The 25,928-nt window shown below is 48.5% G+C and overlaps 2 protein-coding genes across 7 annotated transcripts; one reads left to right on the top strand and one right to left on the bottom strand.

Annotated features, from left to right (window-relative positions):
- Window positions 1-149: 149 nt before the first annotated feature.
- Window positions 150-19,249, top strand: Mtnap1 (mitochondrial nucleoid associated protein 1). Of its 6 annotated transcripts, none has more exons than XR_013110935.1 (7): window positions 150-294; window positions 3,237-4,741; window positions 7,322-7,426; window positions 7,934-8,041; window positions 14,393-14,534; window positions 14,639-14,883; window positions 16,849-19,249. XR_013110935.1 is itself a non-coding variant. In XM_076935526.1 (5 exons), the coding sequence occupies exons 2-5, from the start codon at window positions 3,244-3,246 to the stop codon at window positions 14,407-14,409; spliced, it is 1,728 nt and encodes a 575-aa protein (XP_076791641.1). In that variant the 5' UTR covers window positions 150-294; window positions 3,237-3,243; the 3' UTR covers window positions 14,410-19,249. The 6 variants fall into 6 exon arrangements, 3 of the variants coding, with proteins under 3 accessions (XP_076791641.1, XP_034360815.1, XP_076791640.1); XR_013110934.1 differs by having other exon boundaries at window positions 14,393-14,883; window positions 16,849-17,004; window positions 19,028-19,249; XR_013110933.1 differs by having other exon boundaries at window positions 14,393-14,883.
- Window positions 13,823-24,755, bottom strand: Cpsf4l (cleavage and polyadenylation specific factor 4 like). The gene is made up of 7 exons (XM_076935528.1): window positions 24,663-24,755; window positions 21,783-21,935; window positions 18,647-18,742; window positions 17,827-17,920; window positions 17,337-17,376; window positions 15,247-15,387; window positions 13,823-13,910 (listed from the first exon to the last, which is right to left on the bottom strand). The coding sequence occupies exons 2-6, from the start codon at window positions 21,931-21,933 to the stop codon at window positions 15,247-15,249; spliced, it is 522 nt and encodes a 173-aa protein (XP_076791643.1). The 5' UTR covers window positions 21,934-21,935; window positions 24,663-24,755; the 3' UTR covers window positions 13,823-13,910.
- Between the last annotated feature and the right edge of the window lie 1,173 nt (window positions 24,756-25,928).

Raw genomic sequence — 25,928 nt, 5'->3', positions numbered from 1 at the left:
TGTGAAGGTGTTGGAGGGCTCCGTGTTCTAAGGGAGTGTTGCATAGAACTTCGCGTCTCCGAACGGTGCGGAGCCTGTTCAGTGGAGTATCTAAGGGCTGGGCTATTTTCCGAGACCTTTGTTGCAGGTCAAGAGAGAAGTGCGGAACAGGTGAACGGGATAACGGAGATCCAGCCCCGATCGGGAACGGCCACGCCCACCTGCTGGAAGCCGCAAGACGGAAAAGTGTGGGGAGACAGACTGGCGTAGGAGCCCGGCCGCGAGAATAGGAGAACAGAGCTCGCTCGAGGCGAGGTGAGCGTGATCAGAGCAAGCCGCGAGGTCCCTGCCCTCGAGGTCCCACTCACTCCGTGAGTGGCGTGCACCTGTCATCCCAGTTCTTGGGAGGTGAGGCTGGAAGACCAGGAGGTCAAAGACATCCTCGACTGTGTAACAAGTTCGAAGCCAGCCTGGGCTACTTGAAACCTTGTCTCCGATTTTAAAGATTGATTTCACCACCACCACCACCACCACCAGAATAGGTGTACTTTGGGCCCAAGAGACTTGGGGGAAGTCTTAACTTTGGTTTTCAGAAGCATTCCCGATTATCTGCCAGGAGCATAATCCAATTATTTGTATAGGACTCAGTACTTGGTCATATTCTTGTATCAGCTCCCCACTTATCTCTGATCGTCTTACACAAACTGATGTTCAAAGTTTCTGCCAAACACGTGAACAGTGATCCACACGCGTGGGGGTCTTTAGGAAAGTAGACAAAAGGTCAGGCAGGAAAAAACGAAACCCTTGTTAAGGTGTAGGGCGCAGGGCCTGGCATAGTAGCGCACAATTTTTAATCCCGCTACTTAGGAGACAGAGGCAAGCTGATCTATGAGTTCAAGGCCATCCTAGTCTACCTAGTGAGAGTTCTAGGGCAGACAAGGCTACCAAGTGAGACCTCATCATCTAAAAACAATCTAGAAAAGTGCACTGTTAAAATTGGAAAGCCCAAGTATTGTCTTTGTCATGTGCATTTTGCAAAACAGTTTATCACTTCCCTTCAGTGTGTCAGTGTGTTCTCACTAACAGAAGAGTCACTGTGCACTCAGTGGAAAAGAGTTTGGGTTTGCATTTCATGAACGATAAAGTGCTGGTTGCTTTAATAAATGGATATTTATTTTGTGAAGTGATTTCAGACTTTTTTGGTTTTTTTTTTTTTTTTTTAATCTGTTTACTGGCCAGGAGCTATTTTCAGTCACGGTATTAAGTAGTTATAGTACACATGTTTATTCATTCAACAAATGTCTTACACCAACTTCAGTGTTAGAGGGCTGGCTATGTGTGTTGAATTGTCTGAGAGACAATCTCCCTGTGTAGCCCAGGCTGACATTAAACTACCTCAGCTTCCTCAGAGCTCGCAGGGGTACACAATATGCTTTGTGATACTAGATTTTGAGAATGTAGCCGTGCCCAGGATAGGTATGTTTCCTGGCCTTTGGAATTTTGAAGAAGCAGTAGTAGCTCACAGCCGAGCTTTGTAACTCAACAGTCTCCTTTCCCAACTCTAGAGAATAACAAGAAATAGATGGTGTGTAATGTAAATTTTGAAAGTATTTTTACATGATACCTATTTATCAAAAATTTCAAACTAATTGATAATGTTCAATATTATACATATACAATAATTATATTACAATTTATAACTTAAAAATTGGGGCTCATATCATCTGTTCATTGTTATTTTTATATATGTGCGTGTTGCTAGATTAATATGAGCAGAGATTCAGATTCATTTCTCCTGAAGTAAGGGAAACCCTTGATTTTTTTTTTTTTTTTTTTTTTTTGAGACGGGATCTCACGACTCTCAGGCTAGTCTCTTGACCTGGCCATCCTGTCTCTAATTCAGGGTGCTGAAATTGTAAATGTCTACCACAGTATCAGGCTTTATGCTGTGCTGGGGATGGAACCCAGGGCTTCCTGCTTGCCAGGCAAACACTCAACCTACTGAGCTCCAGCTGATAAAGAGAGTTCTCTCCTGAGTCCTTACACCCCAGTTGAACCCTGCTTGTGTAACTTTAGAAACTGTTCTAACCAGTTTTTGCACCCCCATGGATATCATCCCTCCTCATTTCATCCTTAGAGGACAGGGTCAAGGAGAGTGAATATGACTTATTAAAGAATTCCTGAGAGTGGGAAGGGCTCTGGGCAGGAATACTCACCTGGTGGACCCCTTTCACTTTTTTACATGTCTGTGTGCCTGCATGAGTGTGTTATATGTGCACACAGTGGCTAGGAGGTCAGAGGATACCAGATTCCCCCCAAAAGGAGAGTTACAGGTGGTTATTGTTAGGTCTCAAACCCAGGACAAATGAATGGTGCCTGTTTAACGTGTCATAATGGACTTGGCCTCCTGGTCCTCCCAGCATCCCTCATCCCTACTAGTTACAAGGTATGGCTGCCATCCCCCGCATTCTAGCCTGAACTCCCAGCTGCCCTTCCCCATATCATCCAGCCATTTTGGCTGCCAGTCCTTTAGTCTTCCTTTTACTCTGTGGCTCTCCCTTCTCCTCTCCCCTCCCCTGCTCTTCTCATAAGGCCCGGCTGCAGGCTCATGTCCACTCTGGACTCTCCCAGATGTCTTTGCTTCTGGTTATTTTCTCCCTTTTATCTACAATAGACTTTCCCTGCTACCACACATAGGAGCAGTCACATCCTTCCTGTTTTATCTCTTCTCATTCTGTTATGAGCGGCCTGATGTGGGTGCCAGGAACAGAACCCAGGTCTTCCGTAATAGCGATAGATGTTCTTAAGTGCTTTTAAAGGGCCTAAGTAGGTCTTTTTCTTTTTCTTTTTTTGTAATGTTTAAGGTTGTTTTTTGTTGTTGTTAAACAATTTGATTAAACTCATGTAGCCTCCACTTGACATAAATGACATAAAGTAGAATTCTTGCTGTCATTTCCTCTGACTAAACATTAACTTACTGGATGTTAAGTCTTTTGGTTTTTGTGTTGCTTTGTTTTTTGTTATTGTTTTGGGTTGTTATTGCTTTTTTGGGGGTTGGAGGATGGTCTTAATATGTAGCTCTGTCTGTACTGGAGCTCACTATGTAGACAAGGCTACATAGTGGATTTGAAGCCAGCCTGGGCTACACATGAAAGCCTATCTTAAGAAAAGCAAACAAAATAAGAAGTTAAAAATCCATCCATCAGCTGTTGCCAGTGTCTCTGTATCGCTCATCATCTCTCATCTTTACCTTCCAGGAAGAGCATGAGTGGAGGAGCCGAGCCCCACATGGAGGTGTGTCCTTATTGTAAGAAGCCATTTAAACGATTAAAATCCCACTTGCCGCACTGTAAAATGATAGGACCGTCCATATCTCCTGACCAAAAAGTTTCTCAGTCCAAGCCAGCTGCACTTGCTAAAAAAGAGAAAAGGCCTTCCAGAGACTTAACCAGCACTAAAGGGAAGGAGCTAGCACTCGAAGGTTTGAAAAGAGCTGTGAAAGTGGAAACCAGCCGAGCAGAGTGGACAGCGGCAACCTTTCCGCTTCCAGAGGGTGTCTTGGATTGTGCGCGCACTACAGAAATAGTAGGAGAAACCAAAGATCAAAACCAGCTCTCCTTCCAAGCACTCGGACATGCCAAGCCAGAGGTGACTCTGCAGAGAGCCACGACCCCTCAGTCTCCTGCGTCAGATGCCACCTCTCCCAAGAGAGAACTCACCCAAGATGTGTCCGAGTTCGAGGGAAGTCCTTGTTGTCCCTCAGAGACAGAAGCACCTTCACTGGTCAGCTCAATGGAACCTCTTTTTACTACTCAGGATAGAGAATATCCATCAGTTCAGCCTCATGCTAAACCAGCCATTTCTGCCAGGCTCAAATTAGACACAGTTGATCCCCAAAGACAGAAGTTTCGGATAAAATTATTAGATGTGCCTATTGGTGATCGTCATTCTTCAAAGAATGGCAGCCATGGGGTTCAGAGAGTAGCACCGTCAGTGTTGAGCAGGGAAAAAGGTTCCCAAGATGGAGGCCACTTCTCGGGAGTATCTCCCCACCCTGGTAACATGGAGACCCAGAAGTCAGAATCACTCCTCTTGGGCCTTCACCCTGGCCTGCTGGGTAAAGCACAGGTCAGAGAGCGTCAGGAGCTTGGCCTTGGGATGGAGTTGAGCCACAGCAAGGGAAATACTGAAAATGGGATTTCTGTCACAGTACAGGAAGGGACTGGCTTAGGCCACAGTGGTAAAGACCCCATTACAGCCACAGAGGCAAAGCCACAGGCCGCCCTTCAACTTAAGAATGTGTTCATGCCACCACAGGGAGCGTTGAGTAACCTCCTCTCTGTGCCAGGGCCAGGGAATCAGAGCCTCTCATCTCTGACTGTGGCATCTACTCCAGAAGAGAAAGCCGAGTTCTGTGGCCAAAGTCAAGTCCCTGCCATAACCCTCTCAGTGGGAAATGAAAGGGATGCTCTGGGACATCTGGAACATCTGGAACCCACATCTTTCTGCCAACCCCACACAGCCCAGGCAGGGCACTGCTTAGTGTCATACCCAGCTCAGTATCCTGTTCCTAAAAACTTCATCAGTCATGCTGCTGCTGCTACCTCAGAGGCCCTTCCCAGGTCCCTGGGACTGGAGTGGTTTCCAGAACTGTATCCTGCTTATGCTGGACTAGGGGTGTTGCCAAGGAGGCCTCAGCCTTGGAACTCAGCAGTTCAGATGCCTTCTCTTGCCACTTTACAGGGCAGGACCATCTCGAAAGGTAAGTGAGCACATTTTCAAGGGTCATCCTGCTCCTCCAGAATGGCCTGCCTTTGAAATAAGGGTCAGAATTAGTCCCTTTGCTTCAGTTAACTAATTCTCTACACAGTCTACCCCACATTTGACTTGGTTGATGGAAGAGAATTCTTGATCCAGAGTCAATTTTAATGTTCCTTCTCCCTTCTCCCCCATTGAGAGTTGAAGGTTAGACTGGGACAGGCTGCCAATCCAGATAGCAGTTGACTTTATATGCTGGGAAGAGGCATAATAGGAATTTAGTGGATAAGCCAGGCATGTTGGTGCACGCCTAGGCAAGTGGATCTTTGAGTTCAGGGTTAGCCTAGTCTACAGGAGTTTCAGAATAACCAGTGCTACATAGTCTTGGGGGGAAAGGGAGGAAGGAAGGAAGGAAGGAAGGAAGGAAGGAAGGAAGGAAGGAAGGAAGGAAGGAAGGAAGGAAGGAAGGAAGGAAAAAAAAAAAAAAGAAAGAAAGAAGAAAGGAAGTCCTACGTGTAAGGCTATATGGGATGAGTCCAGTGTTTCTGAGTGGCAGGTAGGGAAGAAAGGCCCAAGGTGGCCGTTTTCTTGAGGTTACACTTTGTGTTTTGAGGTGAGCTCCATCTCCAGGCTTTGTGGTTTGACTTAAAAAACAACAACAACAACAACTTAATTGCAAGTGTGTGAGTTGGGATGTAAGTATTGGAGAGATGTAGAAGGTGCAGTGCCCATGGAGGCCAGAAGAGGGCATCAGGTCCTTGGTGCTGGAGTTAGAGGTGGTTGAAAGCTGCTGGATGTGGGTGCTGGGGACTGAACTGGTCCTCTGGAAGAGTGGTCAGGATACAGCCTTCACCACTGCAGCTAGCTCTCCACTGTTTAAGAGACTTTGACCCTCCATGAGTATGTAATGTGTGATTCATTAAAAAGCCAATGGGGTTTGGGGTTTTTTTGGTTGGTTTAGTTTAGTTTTTAAGATTTTTGTTTTATTGTGTTTTTCAAGATAGGGCTTCTCAGTGCAACCAGCCCTGGCTGTCCTGAACTTGCTTTGAAGACCAGGCTGGCCTTGAGCTCACAGAGATTCCCCCTGCCTCAGCCTCCCAACTGCTGGGATTAAAGGACTGTGCTACCACACCTAACTAGGAAGGTTTTGTTTGTTTGTTTGATGTAAGTGTGTGTGAATGGGAGCTCATGTGCTGTGTGCATCAGTGCATGCAGTTGCCCATGGAAACCAGAAAGGGGTGTCCAACCCCCAGGAACCACATAGGTTTTGGGAACCAAACCTGAGCCCTCTGCAAGAGTAGCGAGTGCTCTTAACTCCTGAGCCCTCTGTCCATGCCCCAATGTGCTGTTTTCCATTGCTGTATAATATGATCATTTGAGCATACTTATATCCACAGCAGCTTTTACCACACCTGCTAGCCCCATCTGTCTGACAAACCAAAAAAGACCAGACAACCCTGGGCAGTAAAGATGAGCTATCTGGCTTGAACATGGAGAGACCTGTGGAAAAGAAATCATGTGCATCATTTCCTGACTCCGTTTGTTATTCATGCTTCAGAATAAATAGGAGACCTGCAGTGGGGTCTTAGCATTCACAGAGGAGAAACAGAAGGTTTGAAGGAGGCCTGCAGTGGGGTCTTAGCATTCACAGAGGAGAAACAGAAGGTTTGAAGGAGGCCTGCAGTGGGGTCTTAGCATTCACAGTGGAGAAATAGAAGGTTTGAAGGAGGCCTGCAGTGGGGTCTTAGCATTCGCAGTGGAGAAACAGAAGGTTTGAAGGAGGCCTGCAGTGGGGGTCTCAGCATCCGCAGTGGATAAAGCTAGAATGACGATGTCTGCAGGGGAAGCAGTTATTTCCAGTGCATGTTGATCATTTCTAGGCTCAAAGCCACCCCACTGCAGAAGGCAGCATCTTGAATGCTGACATGGGTCTCAGCAGTCCTGGGAAGCCGAGCACCACTGGTGGGTGGGCCGCAGTCAGAACAGGCATGCTTTCAAACAGACAGACAGTCTTCAGAATATGTTGGCAGGGTTCATCTGACAAACTCATGTGAAAGAAAACTGATGTGGGGGACTGGATGCAGCTCAGTGGTGAGGGCGTGCAGCCGTGCATTTCTAGCATCTGTAAGATCCTGGGCTCAGGCGACAGTGGGGTAGGGGTGCAGAGAACAGAGAGGTTCTGGGTTTGGGGTTCAAGATTATATATATGTAGATGGTCCAGATTTATTTTCGGTCCAGAATCTAAACTCTTTGGTCCACGGATTTCAGGGTATTCAACCTGTAGTAAAGTCATGCTTCTCCCTAAGTTTGCAGCAGATAATAAAACGAGGGTTAGCCAGACATGAGCACACACAGGGCAGGCAGAGCATTCACCACAGTGCAAGCCTCGGTCAGTAAGAGCTTTGGGCCTGAGGCGGACTTTACTTCTGTGTGTATTGTAACTGCGGCCCAGTGAGGTGCTCATTCACCCGCCTCAGTCGTGCTTTTCCTGAGGCCTAGTTGCAAGGACATGTGACCACATGCTGGCTGGGGGAAGGGATTATTCTAGATCAACTGTCACAGTGACTTCTGTTTGGAACCGTAGTTCCTTGGTGGGGACGAAGTTCGGCTGATAGCAGGAGTCTGGAACCCCTGGCGCTTACAACTTCCAGCCTCCCTCTTATGAGACTCTTGGGAGCTGTGCACAAAGGTGAGAACAGTGTTACTGGCTCTTGGTTCTCTTGCTGGCTCCAGGCCTGTGGAGACGTTTCTCAGCTGTAGGCTGGTTAACCAAAGCAGAGACAACGAGGAGCAACTGTCCTTCTGTCTGGTTCCATTTCGGCAGAACCCCAGAGCTAGCAGAGCAGCAGCCCCCGTTTATTATGTGGCTTTCACTTCTTAAAACCCACCCTGCCACCCGTCCCCAGCCCTCCCTCTCTCCCCTCCCCACAGTGATCAGTGAAGGCAACAGTTAACCTAGTATACTCCTCTGTATCACTCGAGCTTAACCCAGCTCCCAGTGTGGGAACAGACGATCTGAAGTAGCCCTCCACAGCTTAGCCCTGCTGTCCATGGAAATGTAGACATGTATAGATACTTTGAATAGAGCACTCTTAAGTTCTGTGAGTTAGAGTTCACGGCCCAAACAAGCAGGGCAATTGAATATACTGGGCCCCAGCCCAGCCACTAACCATGTGCCTTGCCTCTGTTTGAACAGGCTGGGTGCAGTGCAACACCACCATAAAGAAGAGTGGTGTTGGTGGCCTCACCATGCTCTTTGCTGGCTACTTTGTCCTGTGCTGTAGCTGGAGCTTCAAGCATCTGAGTAAGCCTCATAAGCAGTAGCTTTAGTGACTAGTCACCTCCCCTTGGGCTCTGGAGGTAGTGTCTAGAAGCCCGACGGTCGGCTGTCACTGGGGGCTCTGTGGCTTCCATGAAAGGTCTTCGCAAGATCTGACTTATATTACATGACTGTTCTTACTGCCCAGTAGTGATGTCGGTGGTGGACTGAAGGCTTGGGTTTGTTTATTTTCCCTGCTTTAAACTAGTCCCTGCTAGGAGGAAGGGGTCCCCTTGGTGCCTGAGAACCTCTTAGTAGAACAGAAGGAAGGGCTTTATGCCATAAAAGAAAGCAGGAGAAACAGAACAGTCTGTGTGCTTAAGACACAGCAGCTTCAACCTTTTGATTACTGGGTCTCCCTATGCAGGCCAGCCTAGACCTACACACTCAGCGCTCCTGCCCTGACCTCTGGCCCTGAGCCCTCATTCCTTCCTCAGCCTGTAAGCTAGGATGGCAGGCATATGCCACCACACCTGGCTAGAGTCTGGCTACTTTTACATTTTTTAATTCATTATTTTTTCTTTTATATGTATTTGAGTGTTTTGCCTGCATGTATGTCTATATACCAAGAACGTGCCTCCAGTCCATGGAGGCCAGAAGAGGGGATCAGATCCCCTGGAACCGAGTTACAGTTTTTAGCTGCCTTGTACGTGCTGGGAACCCAGCCAGGACCTCTGGAAGATTCGCCAAGTGCTTTTAACTGCTGAGCCATCTCTCCAACCCCTGGGTCTGACTTCCTTCAACCAGACATGATAGTGTAGCCCTGTAATCCCATTATTCAAGAGGTTGAGGCAGGAGAATAGAGAATTCAGAACCAGTTTGAGGTTCATGATCCCCAGCCTTCAAAAAGCAAACTGCGGCCCTGTCTAGTTATGGTTGCGCTCATACAAAGTCTTAGCCTGGAGGAAAATGCCCAAATTTCTTTTCTCATAATTCGAGATAACTTTTGTTTATTTAAGTAATATAAGAACAGGTCTGGAGCTTGAGAGATGGCTCAGTTATTAAGAGCACTTGTTGTTCTTACACAGGATCCAGGTTCAGTTCCCAGCATCCTCACGGCTGCTCACAAACATTCATAACTCCAGTGCCAGGGGATCCAACACCCTCTTCTGCCTTCTGCAGGCACCAGGCTTGCATGTAGTGCACACACATGCAATACAGACAAAACTCCTATTTAATAAGTCCCTTAATGTTTAAAAAGAAAGACCCTTAGAGTTTAAAAAGAAAAAAGCTCATAGGAGACTACCCAAAAAAGGTTTAGTATTTTTCGATAATTTAAGAGGTGGCAGGAGCCCAGGCTATCTCATATGAAAACTCTCTAACGTACTGGCTCAGGCTGTACCTGGAGAGTCAGGGAAGGCCGTGACCCATTGACACAGGAGTGGTCCTGCAGCACACCCCTGCATGCCGAGCAGCCCACCACAGACAGGCATTGCATCGGGCATTGGGCCGCTAATGAGATACGGGCTCCAAACACAAATGACAAGCACAAAAGCACAGTCCTGTCTCCCTAAGGACAGTGCTTGCTCCAGCTGAACCCGTCTGAAGAGCTCCTGCTGTTCATGGCAGTCATACAGACATGATGTGTTTGTGTTGACACAGGGTCTCACCCCAGCCGGGTCGATCTTGACCTAGAGTGCTGCTGGCATTACACACCTGGCCTGGGTGTTTTGGTTTTGTTTTGGGTTTTTTTGTTGTTGTTGTTGTTGTTTTTATCTCTAAAGATGGAAACTGAATGTTCTTAGGCCCAAGAAGATTTCTAAATTTATGAAACAAAAATATTAAAAAATGATTTATGTAAGTAAAAGATAGAAGTAGCCAGTAAAACACGCCCTCCCTCGTCCTCATATTTGTCTCTATTTGTCCCAAGAGCTGCAGCGCTGGCGTAAGTAAAGACGAGCATGTCCAGGAGCCACCAAGACAGTGACAGAGACGACTGAGAGCAGAAGAAACACTTTAAATTGTACCAGGTCAGGAAGGGTGCAAATAATAAAACTGCTGAAATCACAGCTTTCTTCTTTCCTTTTTTTTTTTTTTTTTTTAAAGCTGAAGGACAGTTTTATTAGAGTTGCAGAGAAGAAACAGGGCAGGCAAGCCATTCGAGAATGGAGAAGAGTAAAGTCATGACACTTTTTGGTTTGTGTTTTTAAGGCAGGCTCACACTATGTAGCCCTGGCTGGCCCACAGACCTCCACCAGCAGAGGGCTGGGATTAAAGGTGTGGGCCACCAGGCCGGGTGTAAGCCATGCTTCCACAACACTGGTCGTCACTGAAGGAAGGCAGGGCAGGAGCTACTGCAGAGGCTGCTTACTCCCTTGGTTTCCATTGCTTGCTCAGTCTGCTTTCTCATAAAAGCAGGGACACCGCCCACAATGGGCTGGGTCCTCTCCCACCAGGCACTGATTAAGAAAACGCCCTACAGGCTTGTCTCCAACCTGATCTTACAGAGGTATTTTCTCAACTAAGATTCCCTCAGCTCTGAGAACTCTTAACTTGTGTCAAGTTGACAAAACTATCCAGCACAAAACATCTCTTTTCTCAAATGCTCTGTGTTGTACCCATCACCTTGACACCTCTTTACATGTGAATACAGAGGTAGCCCTCAGGGAAGGCTTTGTTGCCTGGGCACTTATGCCACCCAGTAAGGAACACATCTTCAGGAGAGTAAGTGGTTCACTGTGGCAAGTGAGATTCTGTGACTCTTAGCATTCTGGTTAGAAGTGGCACTAATTTAATGGCCCATCAAGTCATGGATTTCCAGCATCCACATGGCAGCTCACAACTATCTATAATTCCCGTTCCAGGGAGTCTGACATTGTTTTCTGACCGCCAAGGCCACTACATGCAGGCAAAAACACACAAACACAAAATAGAAAAATAAACAAACTTAGAGTTTGATTCCCCAGGACACATGGTAGAGGGACAGAACCAATTCCCACACAACATTCTCTGACCTCCACTAAAATGTGGTATGCATGTCCACACATACAGTGGAGTCAGAGCCTGGGGATGTAGCTCAAAGGTAGCATTTCCCTAGCATTCCTGAGGCCCTGGGTATGATCCCCAGCATCCACAAAATCAACACCGACTCTCTGAGCCAGGCACAGTGAAACACACCTGTTATCCCAACACTTGGGATGCTGTGGCAGAAAGATCACAAGTTCAGGGCCAGCCTGAGCCACACAGTCAGAACTTGTCTCACAAGATGCTTAAAGGTTACTGTAGCTTGGTGGAAGAGAGCACGTTGCAGGATGCCCTGGGCTCGCTTTCCTAGCATCATAAAAGTAACTACAGTGGAACTGGGTATGTGGCTGTCACTTGGGAATCAGAGACAAGGTCACCATCAGCAATAGACTAAAAATGAGGACAGCCTGGGCTACGTGAGACCCTGTATCGAGAAAGCAAAATGTCATTTAATGTGTTATTCATAGTCTGTCTTAACACTTAATGAGAAAATCCCATGTCACCATTCTTCATGAAAAGTTAAAACAGCCGGGCGGTGGTGGCACACGCCTTTAATCCCAGATCTTGGAAGGCAGAAGCAGGCGGATTTCTGAGTTCGAGGCCAGCCTGGTCTACAGAGTGAGTTCCAGGACAGCCAGGGCTACACAGAGAAACCCTGTCTCGAAAAAAAAAAAAAAAAAAAAAAAAAAAAAAGTTAAAAGAAAAAAAAAAAACCCAAAACCAACTGAGCAGGTCATTCCCCTCTTCCTCCCTCAGACAAGTGGCTGGTCACACTACCAGGCAGGTGGTGTAGGTTCCCTGAGCTTCCCTGCTGAACTCTAAGTTGGGGCAGATTTGCCCTTCCCTGCAAAGCCGTGTGGCTAACCAGTCCAAGTAGGGAGGCCCAGTGGTAATCGGCTCAGTTCGTTTCCTACTGCTATGCTAAGACACTATGACCAAGGTCGCTATGGAAGACAGAGCTTATAGGGAACCTATCAGGTGAGTCCATGACCATCATGGCCGGTGGGGATCATGGCAGCAGGCAGGCAGCCATGGCGCTGGAGCAGTAGCTGGGAGCTCCCATCTTGAGACACCACAAGGCAGAGAGGGCTACCTGGGAGTGGTATGGATTTAATCCTAATGACATACTTCCTCCACCAAGGCCACACCTCCTAATCCTTCCCAAACATTTCCACAAACTAGGGCAACCAAGCATTCAAATACATGAACCTATGTGGGCTGGTCTCATCCAGTCCACCTCATGGACTCATTATGTTCTATGGCAGTCAGTCCTCACTTGGACCAGCTAAGATTTGGTGCATGCTGCTGCCAGGTGTCCTATACCTGTACTAAGTCATTTCACCTGTAGGACAGCCCTGTGCTGTGGCAGCTTATGTTCTAGAATGAAGAAACAGGCTAGGGCAGGGGAGGCAGTTTTCCTACATGGCCAAGAGCTACCATGTAGCATCTTTGGGTGGACTGAAGTGGTATTGGAACCAGCAACTCAGCCCCCTGGGCCTGTGTTATACATCACCTCAGCAAAGCCCTCATGCTGAAGGAGGCCAGACAACCATATTCCATCCAGTCCTCCTGAGGGCTGCCTTTTTCTGTACTTTTTTTTTTTTTTTTCCCTCTGAGACAGGGTTTCACTATGGAGTCTTGGCTGTCCTGGAACTAACTCACTAACTCTCTCCCTCACTAACTCTCTCCCTCTCTCCCTTTCTCCCTCTCTCCCTCCTTCTTCTCCCCCTCCCCCTCCCCCCTTTCTCTGTAGACCAGGCTGGCCCTAAACTCACAGAGATCTGCCTCCCAAGTGATGGGACTAAAGGCATACACCACTACTGCCTCGCCTTTTTCTGTAATCTTATAAAAAGTCCACTTAACTGCCCACTCCTTCTCAGTGGATTAAGTAGCATTGTGTCTGCTTTGTCACGGGATAGGCTATGGTCCTGGTCACTGGCTTACCTCAGGAGGATAAGCCTTTTCTGTATGCCTACTACCTAATCCCCCATGAGGTTTAATCTTCAATGTCAGCTTGGCTGCGCTGACCTAGGAGATCCACCTCGGTGTGTTTGTGAGGGTTATTTCCCAAGAGGTTTAGCTGAGTAGAGAAGACAGGCCATGAATGGGTGCACCATCTCTATGTACTGTGATCCCAGACGGGATTTTAAAAAAGAAAAAAAAAACAAGAAGGAAGCTGACCGTTTCTTTTTCTGTGCTTCCTTGACTGGGTTCAATATGACCAGCCAGCCAGCCAGTTCACAATCCCGCCATGGGTGTCGTGTTGTGATAGACAGTATCCTCTCAAAGCATGAGCCAGAACAACAGCCCCCCCATCCCCCATCCCCCATCCCCCATCCCCGCAAGTTGGATGTTTTCTCACAGCAACAACAACAACAAAAAAAGGAATTAATTAATGCAGCTATGCAGAACACACACTATATTCTCGAGTATAAATAAGCTGTACAGGCAAACAGCTGTCGAACTAAAAGCAATTGTTTGATTGGATTGCCCATTTTTGGGAGGACGTGAGGCCGTTGACCCGGAGTAGTCTGCAGGAGCGTGGGAGCTGAGCATAAAATACTGACTGACTTCGTGGAGTTGATGGTTTCAAGTGCACTTTGTTCTCCTGGCTCACGAATGACTCCTCCCTTCCACAGTCAGCTGACTTCTGGTCCTGCTGTATTATTGGTATCTCAGTCATGTGCAGGATAAATGAAAACAAGCCAGGTACAGTAGGTACTTTCTGCATCCTGTATCTCATTAGGGTGATGGCGCTCATTAGACCACTGGGTACAGAATACCCCAGTGAAGCCATGGAGCCCTTCACTAGGAGAACTTCCAGCTCCCTCGATACAGGCTAGGTTTTGATGACTCCAACTGGTACAGCTTACTTTGCTGGCATGGTGGCCTGGATTTTGAAGAAAAAGGAGAGCCGGGCGGTGGTGGCGCACGCCTTTAATCCCAGAACTTGGGAGGCAGAGGCAGGCAGATTTCTGAGTTCGAGGCCAGCCTGGTCTACAGAGTGAGTTCCAGGACAGCCAGGACTACACAGAGAAACCCTGTCTCGAAAAACCAAAAAAAAAAAAAAAAAAAAAAAAAAAAAAAAGAAGAAGAAGAAAAAGGAAAAAAAGCTAAGGTCATGCCGGTTTTGTTTTTGGTTTTTGAGACGCAGTTTCTCTGCCTTCGCTGTCCTGGAATTCATTCTTATAGACCACGCTGGCCTCCAACTCACAGAAATCTGCCTGACTCTGCCTCCCAAGTGCTGGGACTAAAGGTGCGTGCCACCACTGCCCAGCTAAGGTCATGCCTTTTCATAAATTCTTGGAAGAAAAATCCCTGCTTGTCCAGGGAACCACAGGATGGTTTTTGAGAATGTATTGGTTTCTCCAGCCTCACGGGGATCTTGATCAGGAGGTTGAGATTGGACAACCTTGGAAGTACAGTGGGTTGAGACCAGCCTGGAAATAATAACAAGATCTGGACCCAAAAGAGGAACTCGAGATTCATCTTCAGCGCCCATATTTCATAGAAGGTGATACTGGACTTTCAAAGGTTCACAAAGTCAAACAAGAAAATAAAGGGTTCTATTCTCTTACCTAGCTTTCTGGTATAATTGTATTTTCTTTTTGAAACCAGGTCTCATGTAGCAGAGGCTTGCCCTCCCTACATAGCCAAGGATGACTTTGAACTTCTGGACCTCCTGCCTCTGTTTTGAATGCTAACGGGAATCCACCTTAACGCCAGGTGCTAGGAATCAAACCCGTGATGCCTGCTAGGCAAGCATTCCACCAACTAAACTATAGCCTCGACCTGATTATTTGTTTGGTTAAAGAGAAAAAAGAAATCGCAGTTCAGGGCAGACTGCAGGCTACCTCATAAAGGTATGGCTCATTTTTTTTATATTGTACTTATGCAGCCCTAGTTTACCTGGAACTCAGAGATCCACCTGCCTCTGCCCTTGCCTCTGCCTCCTCAGTGCTGGGATCTAAGGCTTGTACCACCACACCCAGCAGTTCTTTTCCTTTTGAGACAGAGTCTCACTTTGTAGCCCTGTCTGGCCTGGAGCTTGATATGTGGATGGAGGCTCTGCACCTCAGACTGGCTCCGGTCCTCCAGACTCTGCCTGCTGCATGCTGGGATTACAGGCATGCGCCTCTCCATCAGGCCCTGTGTTCTCTCAGTTCATGTCCCTGCACCTTAGCACAAGGAAATGTTCTGCCTGCCCTGTGGGCTCCTTTACCTACCTACAGTGCAAGTTGGACCCTTGAACTGCAGTCCTGAGGCAGATTCCATTTCTTCTGATGGTGGACCATGGGCTTTGCCTGGGAAGGGGGCACCAGAGTGTCGCCAGTAGAAGTTGTTGAATCCCATAGCTGATTGACAGGCTGCAGAGAGAGTGAAATCAGGAGGAGACCATGTTGCTGAGATGCTCTGTGTAGACATGGCCACCTAAATACCCACATTTATAGGGGTCTCTGGTTTGGGGGGTTGGTTTTTGTATTTTGACATGAGATTTGTTTGGGGGGAAGTTGCTTTGTTTTGCTGTTCTCAACATATCTTTTTTTAATTAGATCTTTGAGAAATTCATATTTTCACACACATACACACAGAGAGAGAGATAGAGATAGAGAGATACTTAGTTTTATTTCTGAGACAGTATCCTATGTAATCCAGGCTAGCTTTGACCTAAACCTCCTGCCTCCACCTCCCCTGTTCTGTTTATAATTTTCATTACCAAAAGTATGCCTTGAAGAAGTTACTGCTCAGTAACTTATAAAGAAAGGGGTTTAGCTGCACTGGCACTTCTGGAAGCTGTGTCTACTGGGCTTCAGAGCAGGGCCTTGTGCTGCTCCAAGCCAACAGGTACATGCAGAGAGGTCACAAGATGGGCAAGGAAGCCAGGAAAGCCCAACTCCATTCCTTACAACCGCTTTCATCAGGATCTAGTCCCGTGAGGATGCTCCACCTCTGAGATCTGGAGCTCTCCCACTAGGCCCCACCCACCACTGCTGCCCTAAGGAAGTTCAGCCTGGAACCCGAGTTGGTGCTCATAGCACATTCAAACCATCATGGGCAGTGTGCAAATGAGGCTGGCACCGGTCCAATAAAGCTGCACCGAGCCCTGGATCATCGCACGTCACAAAGCAGCCTTCTCACTCCCCTGCAACCTCTTAAGATTTATTCTGTTTTTCAACTAAGTATGTGTGTGTTGTGGGTATGTACAATTTCATGCAGGTGCCCACAAAGGCCAGAGGAATCCGATCCCCTGGGTGCTGGGAACCAAACTGGGGTTCTCTGTAAGAGCAGTACCCACTCTGAACCATCTCTCATGCCCTCCTCACAACCTCCTAAAAACTGTTCCCATCGCTCTAGTTATAGAAACTCCAGGAGTGGTGGTGCACACCTTCGATCCCAGCACTGGGGGAGGCAGAGGCAGATGGATGTCTGAATTCCAAGCCAGTCTAGTTTAACACAGCTTGTGTCCCAGGCCAGCCAGGCTTCAACTAAAGCTAAATAGTGAGACACTATCTTTAAAAAGAGTGGTTGGGAGTGAGGGGGGAGGGGGGACAGAGGGAAAACAGCATCAAGAAGCCAAGGGTGTTAGTCTGTAGCTCAGTGATGGAACACCAAGGACCCTTGGTTCACCGAGGTGTCGGGATGTGATCATGCTCCTACATGATTAGCCTGCTGACCCTTGAAGTGAATTCTTACTAATACTTGGTAACAATGGGGATAATATGTCTCCCCCTAGGAACAGGAAAGTATATGACTCGTCATAGTTTTCATTCAGAAAGCTGGCTTTGGACTGAATGTCCTGATTTTTTTTTTTTTTTTTTTTTTGTCAGTGAAACTCACTGGTGTGGGATGGCCAGATGGCTCGGTTGGTAAAAAGCGGTTCCAGCCGAGCCTGACAACCTGAGTTCTACCTTCAGGACCCAGGTGACCGTAGAAAACCAATTGTTACAAGCTGTCCTCTGATTTCCACGCATTTGCGGTGGCAAGTATGTATCTACATATATACACAAAGAAATACAAATAACAAGAAAGGAAAAAGTGTCCCTGTGTCACCCAGCTAAAGAAAAGGAAGGCCTCCCAGTGATCCTGGAGTCCTTCCAAGCAAGTGCAGACGTGACAGGCTGGGAGAGACTGGGAGGAGCTACTCCATGCAGGTGCTCCCCGCTCGCTCGCTGGACCACATGTGCCTTTTACAGGGTCAGGATTCAGCAGATCAAGAAAGAGTGGGGTCTCCTGAGAATAGTGTAGCGCTAGAAGCACAGACAGGTAAGGAGCCAAAAGAGAGAGGCGCTGTGTGGGCAACAGAGCACTGACTTACCTTCACATTACTGGGGTAGAATACAGGACTCATCTTAGGGCTGAGGGAAGGGGGGGAGACATAGGAACAGGGAGAGAGAGAGTGTGTTAGAGTGGGCTCTAGGCTCTATCCCTGCTCGTTAGCACGCTCAACCCCAGCCTGCTGCTGTAGACTTCCCATCCCAGAGCCCCTTAGGGAAGGAGCCCTCCCCTAAGCACCGCACAGAACTTCAGAGGACTCGGGGTGGTGATAGGAAATGTTTCTACTCGTGTCTTGAACAGCCTGTGAGGGGTACACGTCTCCCCCACTGTGAGTGCATGTTAACAGAGAAGCCCGGAGTCTACCCAGCCAACAGCACCCAGACCTCCAGGGTGGGGCGGCAGTAAAAATCCCTAGGGAGATACTTGCCAGTTGATCTCCCACCAAGGACAAGGGGAATCACATAAGGATCTAGACCCAGAAGGTAGGGCCAGCACTCCCGTGGATTGGGGAATAGAGGGATCATACTTACTGCCCAAATTGGCACTTTGGTCCCTGGGGGCAGAAGCCGGTGTAGTAGTTGGGACACAGTACTTGATGCACATGGCGGTATTTACACAGGGGACCTACCAGACAAAGAACAAGTGGCCGAGAGAGTTGGCTTCATCCAGAGGAAATATACATGAATAGCTATGAGGAAAAGTATAGGCTTTAGTAAGCTCTCCACAGGAGATGGGGTGGGTAAGCTTTCCCATCATTGATGTCCCTGAAGCCAGGAGACAGACAGGTAAGGGCCGGCCATGTGGATCAGTGGTAAAGCACAGGAGGGCCATGCTCCAGGCCCAGGGCTCCGTCCCCATGTTTGCCTTCCCCCGGCATAAAGAAGGAAGGTACTGTCTGGAGAGCATGCTCAAGCCACTCCGCCCATCCCCTGGCAGCTACTCCTAACCCAGTGCTAAGAAGCTCACACAGAGACACATGATATGATAAGACCCAGGGACCCGTCTCTACCCAGCCTTCTAAGTTTGGCTGGGAGCCAGGAAAAAGGTGGAACTTAAGAACCATCCAGCACCTAGGAGTTGTGTCTCTCATGGACTAGACTTTCTGCTAGGCTTCTCAGCCAAGGCCCCACAGCCGCCGGTTGAGAAGGATAGGGTGTGAATCTCACAGCCTCCCCTGGGAAGCCTGTCGTGCCCCACGTCAGGCTGCATCTCCCAGTGTCTCAGGAGATTTCTCCACTGGCATACAAGCCTCGGGCCTCATGGGGAATGTTACTCCTTGCTCTCTGAGCATGGCCTCCTGGAACGCCCACGTCCCTCAGGGCGTCCCATCCCTGTCCCACAAGCTCTCACCTTCCTTGCAGAACCCTTGGTCATACCAAGGGCACTTCTGGAGCGTGGGAACTGGCTTCAAGTGGAGGAAGGGGCATTCCTTGTTGCTGCAATTACCTAGAAAGCCCATTGGTCTTTGTCTATAAGCAAGTTCACACCTCTGCAGCCCCACCCTGATTTACCTGACCCTCCTTACCATGGACTAGTCTGCTTGTCACCGTCTTTGGGAGACCTCTAACATTGGAAACCCTCAACTAGAAACCCTCTACCACTTCCAGAGCCCCCAGGGAGGACAGGGATGTTTTGGAGGAAATACCACAGAGTAGAGGTTCCAGTTGGGCCCCAGGGAACCTTTCAGAAGGACTATGTTAACTGTGAGCTTGGGTTGTGCTGTGTCTATAGGTTAAACCAAATCTTGGGTCAGCTGCATCTCTACAAGAAGGCAGCCTTGGAGGCACAGGCCGCCTGCAACTGCTGTACGAAGATCTTAAGTAGAGCTGAAGAAGATAGAACAGTGTGATCTGTCCTGCCTCCTTTCAGTGGAGAATCTGTGAATAAACACTTCCACCCTTCCTAGAAGCCTACACCTTTGTTCTTTGGTCCTAATAAAAACTTCATAAGGTTTTCCAGAAAGTTATCTTATACTGGGGGCTTTCTACAAGACGACGCTTCACCTGAGAGTTATGTTACTCCGTCCCACTCCTCAGAGGCAAGTACCACTTCTGTTCACTCAGCTTCCTCACAGAAAAGGGCTTACTGGCATATCCTAGGCCAACTTAGCCTAGCACTATCCCCTGGGGTTGAGCCTTCTCAGGACTCAAAACTACCTGTTTGTCCGCCTGGGCTGCGCATTGCTGTTCCCACTCTTGGCCAGCAGGTGGCAGCAACACTCCAGCCTGCACTCCCGACTTTTGCAAAGGCCCTTACTCCTTTCAAGCCCTGGACATCCTGGCAGCTACCAAATGTACTTTCCTGCGCTGCCGGGCCTCAACAATGTGTTGTGTGCACACACGCGTGCGCACCCATGAATTTGTGGAGCTTACAGAGCACGGGCCAGGTGTTGCTTACAGAAGAAGTTAACTGACTCCAAAATGGTGGGATCTCTACCAAGTCTCAGACCACCACAGATAGCAACTATGGATGGATGCTGAATGATGGAGTCAACCCCTCTCGGTTAGTCTCCTCATGTGCTCTATGCACGATGGTACACTCCTCTAGAGTCTAATCCCAGCATTTGGGAGGCAGAGGCCAACACATCTCTTGAGTTTGAGGCCAGCCTGGTCTACATAGCAAGTGGGGGTACTGGAGGGGTGACTAAGAAGAATGAAGGATGATACACACACACATACATGATTTTTTTTTAAAAAAAAGACAAATGCCTCCTAAGTTCCAGGATTAAAGGCATGTACCACCTAGCATATAATTATTTTTTGGTAATATTAGAAATATTAAGGTAATCAAAACCTTAGATTACAAATTATGATCATGAGTTTGCACATCTGTGCATAAATTACCTGCATGCAAAAGTTGTCCCCTGCAGGACCACATCTGATCATCAAACCAAGGGACTCGGGGTTGAAAGATTGAAGGGATATTTCTAAGTGAAAATGCTTTAGGCAGTAACTTAACGGAGACCAGCCTCCAGATAAACTTTGTCCGTTTATTCTAGAAAGACATTCGGGCAGCCCTCACAACTGCCCCAGGCCTTAGCTCCCTGGAGAAGGTAGTCTGGCATGCTGGACTGGGAGACTGGGATGAACTCTTCCTGCCCTGAGAAAGACTTTGCCCCCTTCAATGAACCCAGTTGTATGAAACATAATTCGCAGCCCCATCTGATAAGTTAGTTCTCCATGGGTGAAATGAGCCAGTTCTAACCAAATTAGGTATAGTAAATGCAGATTTATTGGGAAGCTGCTCTCTCAGGTGGTGAGTTCACTGGCCCCAAGGAAGAAGGCTAGGGAAATCACCATGGGGAGGAGGGAGGGAGGGAGGGAGGGAGGGAGGGAGGGAGGAAAAGAAAGAGGTGGTAAGAGCAAGCACTGGACCTGGCCCCAACAGAGGCTGGAGGAGAGCTGACCACACAAGATAATTTTAGGGCCCAGACTTCTGAACCTCGTGGCTTTATTTACACAGTGACCTTCTCTTTCCAACAAGTGATGTAGGATTTCCCTTTTGGAAGGTAACATGCCATTTTCATCTAAAATAAAAGTTATAAAGAGCAGATGAGTAGGAAGAAGATGGGGGGAGGGGAGGGTGGGTACCGGTGACCATTCCAAGTGGCAGTACCAAATGCATCTCCTTTGGGGAGGCCTGGCCTGGGCCCAGCAGGGACTGAGAGGTGCTTCATTCAGGGCTATTCCTGACAGTCATCTTGGTGTGGATTAGCCAGGCCTGGAGTGGGGAACAGGAGTCCATTCCTTTCCCTCTGAGGTAACTGTCACTGAGACTAACAGGCTGCAGACTTGGCTCTACGCCCCTTATTTTTATTTTTTATTTGTTTCTTAAAGGCTTATTTTTATTTCGTGTGTATGGGTGTTTTGCTTGTGTGTTGTGTGTGCATGCATGTGCATGGCAGGGGAGGAGTCCAGAAGAGGTCGTCAGATCCCCCCAGAACGGGAGTTACAGGCAACTGTGGGCTGCCATGTGAGTTCTGGGAACCAAATCCAGGTTCTCTGGAAGAATAACAAGTGCTTTTAACCACCGAACCAGCTCTCCAGCCCCTTGTTGGTTTATTTTTTGAAACGGTTTGACTGGATGGCCTGAAATTTACTATGGCCTCAAACTCAGAGATCTCTGCCTGCCTCTGCCTCCTGAGTGCTGGTGATTAAAGGTGTGTGCCACCATACTTGAAAGCTACTTTTTATTTCCATTCTTGTTTTTAGACAAGGTCTCCTGTAGTCCAGCCTAACCTTGAACTTCTCTGTAGCTGAGACTGGCCTTGAATTCCTGATTCTCCTGCCTCAGCCTCCCCGGTGCTGAGATTAGAAGGGTACCTTGCTGTATCCAGCCTTGGTTCTATTTTTTTAGGGTTCAGAGAAGCAGACAGCTTGGGCTCAGGTAAGGCTGGACTTCTGGGGCACACCCAACTACCAGATCCCTTTTCTATGCCACCTGAAAATCCTCCATCACCCCCACAAACCAGGAGGGGCAGCATTACCAAACTTTGAGTGGAAGTAGCACACTGGCATCCGGCTGACGTCATACTGGTGCAGGAAGCTGCAGTAGTCACTCCTCCGGCAGAGGCCTCGAAGCCAGTGTTTGCACACCACCATCTTCTCACCCTGCTCGTGCCGAAACGGGCATCGCATCCCTGAGGAGCATGACACTTACTGTGGGCTCCACCTAACACCAGCCTGGAGGAATTCCCCGGGGCCTGTGAGGCTACCCCTCCTCACCTCTACCGTCTCTGTGTCCCATCACCTGGACACAACCTAGGACAGGCTGGAAGAGGGCTCCAGAGGACCACACTGGGCAACAGGCTATCTCAACAGAGTAAAACCCCAGGAACCTCCAGTAAAACCTGTAACCTCCAGCTGCCTTTCCCTTGAAAGAACAGTTGCTTTACCCCATGGACATACCCAGCCCAGCTCTTGGCATGCTATACTGTAAGTGCTTGTTGTATTCATGACATTTACAGGGAGGGAAATGTTCTGCATTTGTTTCTTCCTTACTAAAATTAAAAAAAAAAAAAAAAAAAAAAAATACTGGGGCCAAAAGGATGACTCAGCGGTTAAGAGCACTGACTATTCTTCCAGAGGACCCGAGTTCAATTCCCCGAAACCACATGGTGGCTTGTAACCATCTATAAAGGAATCCGATGCCTCTTCTGGCATGTCTGGAGACAGCTACAGTGTAATCATATACATAAAATAAATCTTTTAAAAAAAATTCTTGTGTTTATGTGTGTGTGTATGTAGCTGCATGCTGTGCATGCTGGAACCCTCGGAGGTCAGAAGAGGACATCAGATCCTCTAGAACTGCGGTTACAGACTGTCGTGAGCTGCCAGGTGGGTGCTGGGAACCGAACCAGAGCCCTCTGCAAGGGAAACAAGTACCTTTAACTGCTGAGTCATCTCTCTTATTTTTTGAAACAGGGTCTCCTGTAGCCCAGGCTGATCTCAATTCACTGTGTACCCAAGGATGATCTTGGAATTCTGACCTTTCTGCCTTCAACTTCCAAGTGCTGAGATTACAGGCCCGCATCACCGTGCTCAGCGTATGAGTGCATACAAGCTGGAGATCATGAGCTTTATGCGTGCTAGGCAAATGATCTACCCGAGGCATGGCCCCTCAGCACTGGGTTCATGACTTCAAATATTAAGGACAACATAGGCATGAAATAGGTGACTGACAATGGACAGACACTGGAACCATTAAATGTGACCTCCACAGCATCTTCATTCAGGGGACACTGCCACTGGAAGCGAGGGCTATGTCTAAGCAGGGCTTGTTTCCATGCATGACAAGGATGTCCTCTTTGAATGCCCCCTGGCCTGCCTGCCTACCCCCCCCAACCCCCCCACCCCCGCCTCTCTGCCATCCCTTGGGCTCTGGCTTTCCTCAATAGCAGCTCTGTTTTTGAGCTGTGGCTCACTCCGTCTGTAATACATCTGGAAGGTTCTGAATGGCCAGTGAGCTGCTTCTCATCCAGTCATCCAGAAGTGGAGCAACAGGCTCCTGGGCCTCTCTGCCCCACCCCCTACCTCCTGACTTTTAGGAACAAAATATTAAGGATCTCCAAGGAAGGCCCCCTAAAAATTTTTTTCACCTGAATCCATAGTCAGGCTTCAGCAGGGATTGGAAACACTGTTGGGGGTTAGTATTTAGACAACTGTATTTTGCTATTGGAGGAACCTCAAAGTGACCCCTAATCCAGAAGAGAAGACCAGAAGTGGTGGGGGGGGGGGCGGTTGTAATTCAGACTACATATGGGAGAGGGACTTTTGAGGGGGATCTTTGAGCAGCTGAGGGTACCTAAAAGCAGAAGAAATGGCCTGGGGTGATTGATGGGTTTCTGTGGGAGGATTCACAGGGAGGAAGCCTCCTGAGAACACAGACCAAATGCCAGGACCCATCACTCCCTGTGTCAAGAAAAGATGGGCCTGGAGAGACAGCTCAGCAGTTTGGAACACTGGTCGCTCTTCCAGAGGACCCGAGTGTGGTTCCCAGCCCTCACAACAAACAGCTCAGATCTACCTGTAACTACAGTTCTAGACGGATCCAATGTCTCTGGTTTCCAAGGATACACACACCCATGTTTGTGTAGCCACACACAGATACACATAATTTTCAAAAAAAAAAAAAAAAAAAAAAAGAAAAGGGTATGTATGACCCCTTTACCCACACACAGATACATATAATTAAAAAATTAAAGAAGGGAATGACCCCTTTCAGATGGTCTCATCCTTACCCTTGAACACATGCCAGTGCAGTGGCCCCTGCCCAGGACACTGCCCTCCTTATGAGCATAAAATGCCTTCTTACTCATGTAAAAATAGCTTGGTCAGGATTCCCACTACATCCAAGGCTGCATCCGATAACCAAGCCCAGAGATATCACTCACTCAAGATAACCAAATGGTCCTAGAACTGCACCCCATGATGCCCACTGGACAGTATATAAGCAGAGACTTAGAGCAATGCTATGTTCTGCACATCTGGAGAGACGACACCTTGATCTGCCCCTGCGGCTGGAAGAGTCTCTCCCAGGATCCTGATCATCAAGTCAGAGACTTCTGTTAGAGACCAGTCCTGACCTTCAGCTGAGATGTGTCGCACAGGTGAGCCGCCTTCAGCAGGTAATAATACAACTGTAGTTAGGAATTTAGGGTGTGAGCCTGGTGTGATGACCCTCCACATAATAAAATACAACTCATACAACTTTTTGTGGCGCTAACTACACTTCCTGCTCACGACAGAGGCTGAATCCTGTCCTAGTCCAAGCACCAAGTTCACACTCTGTTCTAGGCCCCAGCTGAACCCAGCAAGGTCCCTACAGCCATTCTTGTCCCGGCCCAGCCCAGGCCTGACTCACTCACCTTTCGCACAGAGCCCTTTAGCGAAAAAGTTGCACACAGCTGAACTGGATTCTGGAGGAGAAAGAAACAGAGGAGAAGGTAGCTTTCCCAGAGCTAGAGCCTTCTGGCAAGTCCCACCTAAGCCTCCCACAGGCTTGGATCTGTGTGGGCCCCGACTACTCTCTCTGGCTAGTCTTTGGGGTTTTGTTTTCTGTTGCTTGCCTGTTCCTTTGCTCATCTGCTTATGCAACGAAGACGTCTCGCTTTTGTAGTTCAGGTTGGCCTGGACCGCCACAATCCTCCCCACCTCAGATGCTTGGCGGCCACAGTCCGCCATCAAAAGCAGCTGTCATTTGTCTCCAGCTGTGGCGACTGTGAGTCAAAGGTACCCTCTTCAGAAACCCTTCCCCCACCGCACAGAGCCAGCCTCTAAATTCTACTTAAACTCAGCCCAACTCTGAGACAGGAGGTGGAAGACTTCGGGGGCACCCAGGGAACTCTGGGAGCTCTGAAATCCGTCTTTCTATCCTGGACAGTGAACTACCCAGAAGCCGTGTGGGCGAGACAGAGGGAAGTCAGTGAGGAAAGACTCAAGGACCTGGACAGGGAAACCAGGCCATCATCACTCACTGTTCATGCCCTGAAAAGGCAGGAGCCCAGTGCCCTTCTGCAGTTCCACATCCTGCTCAAAGGCGAACGTGAACCCTTGCAAGCCGGCAATGACCTCCTCCATCTCCCACCCAGAAAGCGGGAAGCGCCAAGCTGCCAGAGCCCCTGCAGGTGACTCCTATATAGCCATCAGCACTTAAGGGGCCAGGCGCTGTCTGATGCTGGTCCCTGTCTCTCAGGTCACCTCTTCCTTCAAGGGGCCAAGTGACTGGAAGTGACTTTCTGACTGAGTGTATCCCAGAGGCCCCGCAGCTGCCTCAGCCCTCCCACCCGTGCAGGTGCAGGCATTCCAGTGCCCCACACCCCCACACTGTTCACACAACCCCCATCCTCAGGTGGGGAGGGATTGGCAAAGACTGGCACCTGCTTATCTCTGCATATCACAAAACATCGCCATTGCCAAACCAGTGTTTCCATTGTATGTGTGGGGACATAGCCACACATTGACGCTAACCTACAGCTTACAACGATGCCCAGGGGTGGGGTGGGGTGGGGTAGGGGTTGTCAGAGGGTGTGGGACAGAGGAAAGTTTCCCCCATTCGGTCCCAGCCACTCTCCCTCCCGCAAGGCTCCGGAGCCTCTTTTCAAGGCTGAATGACAAACCCCAAGTGTGCTCTT

This window comes from Arvicanthis niloticus, chromosome 6, assembly GCF_011762505.2.
Source record: "Arvicanthis niloticus isolate mArvNil1 chromosome 6, mArvNil1.pat.X, whole genome shotgun sequence".
NCBI classification, from domain to species: domain Eukaryota; kingdom Metazoa; phylum Chordata; class Mammalia; order Rodentia; family Muridae; genus Arvicanthis; species Arvicanthis niloticus.
This window is presented reverse-complemented; position numbering and strand designations above follow the sequence as displayed.

Bases quoted from the DNA above. Each gene is read 5' to 3' on its own strand.
- Mtnap1 (XM_034504924.2), top strand. From the start codon at position 3,244: ATGAGTGGAGGAGCCGAGCCCCACATGGAGGTGTGTCCTTATTGTAAG. The intron at 7,427-7,933 runs GTGAGAACAGTG...CTGTTTGAACAG, and splicing joins CTTGGGAGCTGTGCACAAAG to GCTGGGTGCAGTGCAACACC. The intron at 8,042-9,926 runs GTAAGCCTCATA...ATTTGTCCCAAG, and splicing joins CTGGAGCTTCAAGCATCTGA to AGCTGCAGCGCTGGCGTAAG.
- Cpsf4l (XM_076935528.1), bottom strand. From the start codon at position 21,933: ATGCGATGCCCGTTTCGGCACGAGCAGGGTGAGAAGATGGTGGTGTGC. The intron at 18,743-21,782 runs GTAATGCTGCCC...TGGGCTTTCTAG, and splicing joins CTACTTCCACTCAAAGTTTG to GTAATTGCAGCAACAAGGAA. The intron at 17,377-17,826 runs GTAAGTATGATC...CCCTTCCCTCAG, and splicing joins CCAAAGTGCCAATTTGGGCA to CCCTAAGATGAGTCCTGTAT.